This window comes from Verruconis gallopava (genome assembly GCF_000836295.1).
Source record: "Verruconis gallopava strain CBS 43764 unplaced genomic scaffold supercont1.112, whole genome shotgun sequence".
NCBI classification, from domain to species: domain Eukaryota; kingdom Fungi; phylum Ascomycota; class Dothideomycetes; order Venturiales; family Sympoventuriaceae; genus Verruconis; species Verruconis gallopava.
In genome coordinates this window covers 7,142-13,134 of record NW_015622248.1, presented here as the reverse complement: position 1 = coordinate 13,134, position 5,993 = coordinate 7,142, and the positions used below count along the sequence as shown (strand labels likewise).

Sequence of the window (5,993 nt, the reverse complement as noted above, 5' to 3'; positions counted from 1 at the left end):
ATAATCAGCTTTATGCTACACTCTTAACAGACAACAACCCAGCTATTAGTCTTATAAAGGACCATTGAATAAATATACGATCAAAGTATATCAAGATATATCTTTATTTTGTATGAGAATGCTATGTAGCAGGAGATTTTGAGATTCAGCATGTACTATCAGCATTGAACCTCGCTGACCTTTGTACAAAATCATTACCTCGACCAACACTTGAAAAACTTACATCACTTCTATTACTATCATAATTGGTTATTCTGTTTGAGGGGAGTGTTGGAAGGTACCATCTATCATGACTGGTGGAGATTACCTACTACAGACTAGTGTACCATAGATAAGATGTCTTTATATTTACATCCTGTAGCAACTTCAATTCTAAAATAATACGATTCACTTTTTCAAAACAGTTTCCAACACAGTTGAAGGTGGTATATCTATGCCATGTGACTTGCAGAGAGAATTGAATGAAACACTAAGTTAGATAATTTATGATCACAAGCTTCAAAAAAGCGACTCCTTCGAATTGTATCATATTCACGAGGTCCATGCTCTTTTTTGGAGTGCATTCGCATTGTTGTGATGCCATTTTTGGGCTTTGTGGCCCGTGCGCAGTCAATTTCTTCCGGTATGGTGCATAGGCGAGTCGGAGGCTGGATCTGGTCTGTGCGCTGCGAAAGCACGCGCCTAGACGCAACTTGTCCTCTCGTTTTCGTCCATCCACGACAAAACCCTTTCAGAGATTGACACGACTTGGAATTTCGCCAGCGTGCACGCAACCCAATTCCCCTCATCGCACCCCAACGCCTCATTTAACAGCGCAGGCTCTCGATGCCCTCCTTATTTCGCTAAAAGATCAGTTATCTGGACCTGGTAATGGCAAAGCGACACAACAGGGGTGACTCTGATTCGCAGGGACAGAAGTCCCGTACATTTTCTGATAGGAAGCCTGTCATCGATCGATCCTCGGAACAGCACACGTATGACACACCCTGGACAAATCCTGTTGTGTATCCGAAGACCGGTGAAGATCAAGTAAGCTTGTCCTTCGAAAGTTTTCAGAAATGCGTACTGGAAGGATGCTGCTTCAACGACGAAATTGTCCTATTTTACATTCGTTTGTTACGAGAGAAGTTTCGGCAGAACGAACGTTCAGCGCATTTCTTCCCCTCGCAATTCTACGAAAACCTGTCTGCTCCGGAAACATGCATAAACTACAACGGAGCGAAGACGTCGACTAAGAAGGAGGATATCTTCGAGCGTGATTACCTCGTCATTCCAATCCACGAGCCCAACCATTGGTATCTGGCAATAGTACTGTATTTGTCGAGCATACGAGTTCAAAAGCCGCAAAAAGTTCCAACCGTTGTGATCCTCGACTCGCTGGGGAGGCAGCACCCCAAGACAATTGAGAATATCAAGAGGTACCTCTCTCTAGAGGCACAGGTCAGGAAATATACATCAGTTGAAGAGCATTCCTTCGGCGGCTTATACGCTCGCCATGCCCCCAGACAGGATGAGAACTCCAATGACTGCGCCGTCTATGTTTGCGGATACATTGAGCAGTTTTTGGAGAATCCTGATCGATTTGTCCGGATACTTTTAGACGAATCATTGAAAGAGGAGTGGCCGAAAATCAATGGCAGCAGGATACGGAATGAATTGGGCACATTGCTAACCCAGCTCGCGTCAGAACAGCGAGGGGAAGAGGTAAAGGGTAGCCAAGCAAAATCAGGCTATTCCGCGCTCGAGCTAACGAAGTTTGGGACACCTATCCTTCCAGTCTATTGTGAGATCAGTGATACGGAGACTAATAATCTCGTGAGTACGATACAAAACATTTTCGAAGCCGATAAGACGGTCCGCGATTATGGTGCCCTTCTGCTCGATGCGCCGCATCTTATCTCCCCTTCGAACGATATACATTTGCCACCAAAACATTTTGATTTTGAAGGAACTGCGCAGTATGTTTCGTCTCGTAAAGGCAAGACAACAGGCATTCTCCAGATCAGCAACAGTAGGGCTGTACTTCCGGACCGTGAGCCAGTATTTGAACCAGCAAAAGACCACACGCCAGGAGAAATGGAGGAACCTTTCGAAAAGGCGATGAAGACGGCGAAAAAGCATCTTTACTTCAATATCGATGTGACCTCTTATCCCTGCCGCAAGGGATCATACAAGCTATCGTGCGGACAGCTGTTGGAAGGACTGTCCTACAGTGCAGGTATCAGCACTCCTTATGCCTACTATTCGCATGACGTTTCACACTTCGGAGCACATGTTGAAGACTGGCATTTTGCATCGTACAACGTTGTTTTTGCTGGGGCTCCCAAGAGATGGATAGCCGTCAAGCCGTCAAGCAAGGAACTTTTCGAGCGTCGAATTCGTGAAATCTTCCCAAGGTCAGGACACTGCTCTCAATTTGTGCGCCATTTGGGAATCTCTGTTTCCCCTTCATTGCTTCGTGAGTGGAACGTAGATTTTCATTTTATAGTTCAAAAGGCAGGTCAAATCGTTGCTCTCTCAGGATATACCTACCATTGGGGTATGAACGACGGGCGCAATTACGCCGAAGCGGTCAATTTTTGCATGGAAAAAAAATGGATTGTTGACGCGAATTATCAAGGATGTTATCATGGATGTGGTATCAGGGGTCCTCCTCTATCGAGACCAGTTCCCGAAGTCGGCACGTTGATAGAGAAAATTGCAAGAGCTCATGCACTCGCTAAATCTGGGACCCAGAATGTAGGGAAAGCGCGGAAGAGACTGTCAAATGATCCTATTACGAGCGCGAAGCGGCCCAGGTTTACAGGCAACGATTGTAAGTTCAATTTCAACCCCAACTTTTACGTTGCTAAAGAGTCTAGCAACCGGCCAAAGAGTGAGGAGAGTTAACGTGGCTACTGAGACGAATCCCTCAAGCTTATTAGAAGAGTTGGAAGATCAAAACGACCGCCTGGCTCGACATGGCAAGAGCAGAAGCTACAATGAGAATTTGTGCGGCTGTGTAGACCAATGTACAGATCAATGCTCAAACCGTAGACAGGCCCGTGAGTGTGTAGTAGACAACTGTAGCGTTGGGCAGACATGTGGCAACCGGCCATATTTCGAGCTTCTGCAAAAACTTGAGTCACAACGGGCTCGGTTTGAATGGACTGGGAAAGATTTGAAGGCAGTAGAACCTCTGCAACCTGGACAGTGGATTGTCGAATTTACCCGCGACCTAAAGGCTCGGCAACCTAATGACGTAAGTAGTCCCTACCGCATGGCATACGGTGATGACCAAGTGTTAGACAAGACGGATTGCGATGCAGACTGCAAGTTTGTCAATCATTCTCACGCTCCTAACTGCTCGATCATCAAATGGCTAGTTTCCGACCAGCTCCATCTTATACTTGTAGCTAGCAAGCCTATCATGACTGGTGAGCAATTAACTGCCAATTATAACCTCCGGTATCGTCTACACCTAAGACTGAGCTTTGCATCAATAGTAGCTTACTGATGGACAGGTATTACACCGCTTTCAGCGAAGATAAGTGCAAATGCGGAACTACCGAATGTCAGAACCATCATCACACGCCTCAATCTCGATTCTTGATGAGAAAATATGAGCCACAATTGGACAAGCTAAGAGCGCAGGCAGGGACTATTGCTCGTCAATCTGCACCCGAAGATAGGGTCCAGAAGATGCGAGAATTCATTGCCAAAGTCAACAAGGATGTGGCTTGTTACGCGGCAGCAAGTCATGAAGTTATCAGGGCCGAAATTGGGGCGGTATTGGATGGGATGACCAATAAGGAGAAGAGAGCTGCGCTCCAGCAATTTCGCAAGGACGGCCCACTCTTCGAGAAGTTAACGTCGATCACACGCACCATTCTGGACAAAGAACGATTTCACGAAGACGTAAAAAAACTGCCGAATTGGGAGTTTCTATCAACTCACCCCCTTGTGAAAGGTATGGGTTGTGCAGCATTGAATGACCTGCGAACGCTAGCGATTTCCCACAGCGATTCGCGAGCCGATGGGCTATCTTTGTTGAAGAGGGCCCTCTTCGAACAAATACGAGAGAGTGGGGGGAAAACTATTCAATTTCAGCAATTAACTGCCAAGACTATCAGAAAAGCAAAGGACAAAGCATTCAGATGGGCGGAGCCGCCAGGTGATCGCTATGGTAACCTTGTACTGTTAATTCAGGATGAAGAGGGCATACCGAGCATTGCGGAATGCCGTTACCACGGTATAAACTGGTCAGGAACCCCTTGGGAGAGTCCGATCCAATCTGTGAAAACATGTTCAGTGTAGCCTGCGAGCAAATACAGGCTAATGCTTAGAAGACCTGATTTTGGCACGCCATGTTTGCAAATTGGGGTCGAGATAGTCGGATCGGTATCTTGACACTCGTCTCTGTATCTTTCACATCGTTGCAGTCCAAGAATTGATCTTTAGTTAAGATATGCTATTCTCATGGTGCTCCTAAGTGCAATGAGTTCGGCTCTGTAGATATTTCAGCCTCTCTTTGAGCCTACACTGATACCTATCTTTTGTTTTATATCTTCCCTCGGACCTAGTATGATTGCTGCGGCGCCAGGGTGACCTTCTCTTCCTTAGCCATCCTTAAATACGATTGCTCTTTAGTTACTGCTATTGAAGTTGGGATATAACCCGTAAAGGTTTGGATCGGGAATATTTCCTGGTAATTCATAGAGAAGTGACCACGTTATGAGCGAAAGTTCTGTATCTAGCCCATGAATCTACAACCTGGTTAAGGTTGCTATCACAATGTCAACTTCTTTAATTCACTTAGACGCATATGAATTGCCATATTCCCCAGTTCTCAGCTTTCAGCAATCGAAGCAGCTCCTTGCCGACATTTTAGAGCCTTTATATGATGCCGATGCAATCTTCGTAGAGAATCGGGATTTTGGACGTGCATGCGTTCTGTATGTTCACGATTTGGGCTAAAGCAAAGGCTAACAACGTAATTTGATTTGACGCCCACCGAAGTTCGGCCATATCTTTCAGATAGTATGAGGGCCTCTCTACACTATCAGAAAAGTAACTAATCACTTATCAGAGCTGAGACAGAGTGGACTGTAGAGCGTCAATTGCTAAGGCTACAAAACCAATTTTTTGCAATATAGAGATTGCAAAGCTCGAGATTATGCAGATACTACTGGAAATCGTTATGAGAGCCTAGTTTAAGAACTTCAGTTGTACGCTGTTTCCAATATCGTGATCAGCACGTGCATCATATCCAAACGACACTCGAACTATGCGACCAGGAATTCTAGCTCTTCAACAAGACTAGACAATCTATTATTAGTAATATGGCTAGAATAAGGTGTAATCTGTAATGCAATCGACTATTGCCATTCAGAGGATAGCCATGTTCTATTTATGTTGCCAGGAGCTGGGTCGTTGTTGATGAAGTAACTTCACTATCATTGGCGATAGAGTTTACTTTCGTTATATAAATGGTTTTTAACTCATACTGATTTATGCTATTATCAACTCTTGTTGCATATAAGTGCTTATAGACATAATACCAACGCAATGGGTAAGGAACTAAGATTAATTAAAAACCTGGTAAAAGCTATCGAACAAGTCGAGCCTATCTACGCCGATGCTGCGCGTAGTAAAGAACCTGCAAACTTGTCAGAATTGCAAGCTCTTCTAAGTGAATTTAAGGTTTGCCTAAACGCAGATATTGCGTTGCGAAATGCCCGAGAGATTTATGACGACGATGGGACTGAAAGCAACGCAAGCGAGGGCAGTGGCAACAATGAATCCAACATTTCCAGTAATACCAACTTGACCAGTGGGTCTAGCTACAGCAGTTACTCTAGTTCCTCCGGCTCATCAGATGTGAGTGATGAGGATGACGACGAAGATGATGGAAAAGAAAGTGGAGAAGAGAGTGGAGAAGCGAGTGAAGAGGATGACGAAGAGGATGACGAAGAGGATGACGAAGAGGACGACGAAGAGGACGACGAAGAGGA

The 5,993-nt window shown here is 45.2% G+C and overlaps 2 protein-coding genes across 4 annotated transcripts in view; both read left to right on the top strand.

Moving 5' to 3' along the window:
• The first annotated feature begins 725 nt into the window (after positions 1-725).
• Positions 726-4,545, top strand: PV09_09657. Of its 3 annotated transcripts, XM_016363762.1 has the most exons (5): positions 726-2,458; positions 2,621-2,815; positions 2,862-3,241; positions 3,293-3,447; positions 3,504-4,545. In XM_016363762.1, exons 1-5 carry the CDS (start codon positions 871-873, stop codon positions 4,294-4,296), a joined length of 3,111 nt encoding a protein of 1,036 aa, XP_016208413.1. In that variant the 5' UTR covers positions 726-870; the 3' UTR covers positions 4,297-4,545. The 3 variants fall into 3 exon arrangements, with proteins under 3 accessions (XP_016208413.1, XP_016208412.1, XP_016208411.1); XM_016363761.1 differs by having other exon boundaries at positions 726-2,815; XM_016363760.1 differs by having other exon boundaries at positions 726-2,815; positions 2,862-3,447.
• A 1,002-nt stretch (positions 4,546-5,547) lies between these two features.
• PV09_09656 (uncharacterized protein) overlaps positions 5,548-5,993 on the top strand; it is a gene marked incomplete at both ends in the record, with an annotated part of 870 nt that continues 424 nt past the window's right edge. Inside the window, one exon of the mRNA XM_016363759.1 lies at positions 5,548-5,923. Coding sequence (XP_016208410.1) covers positions 5,548-5,923 — 376 coding nt within the window. The remainder of the gene's footprint in view (positions 5,924-5,993) is intronic.

Excerpts from the sequence above, each read along its gene's own strand:
- PV09_09657 (XM_016363760.1), top strand. The coding sequence starts at position 871 with ATGGCAAAGCGACACAACAGGGGTGACTCTGATTCGCAGGGACAGAAG. Across the intron at positions 2,816-2,861 it reads CAGGTTTACAGGCAACGATT|CAACCGGCCAAAGAGTGAGG; the intron begins GTAAGTTCAATT and ends TAAAGAGTCTAG. Across the intron at positions 3,448-3,503 it reads ACTGCCAATTATAACCTCCG|GTATTACACCGCTTTCAGCG; the intron begins GTATCGTCTACA and ends ACTGATGGACAG.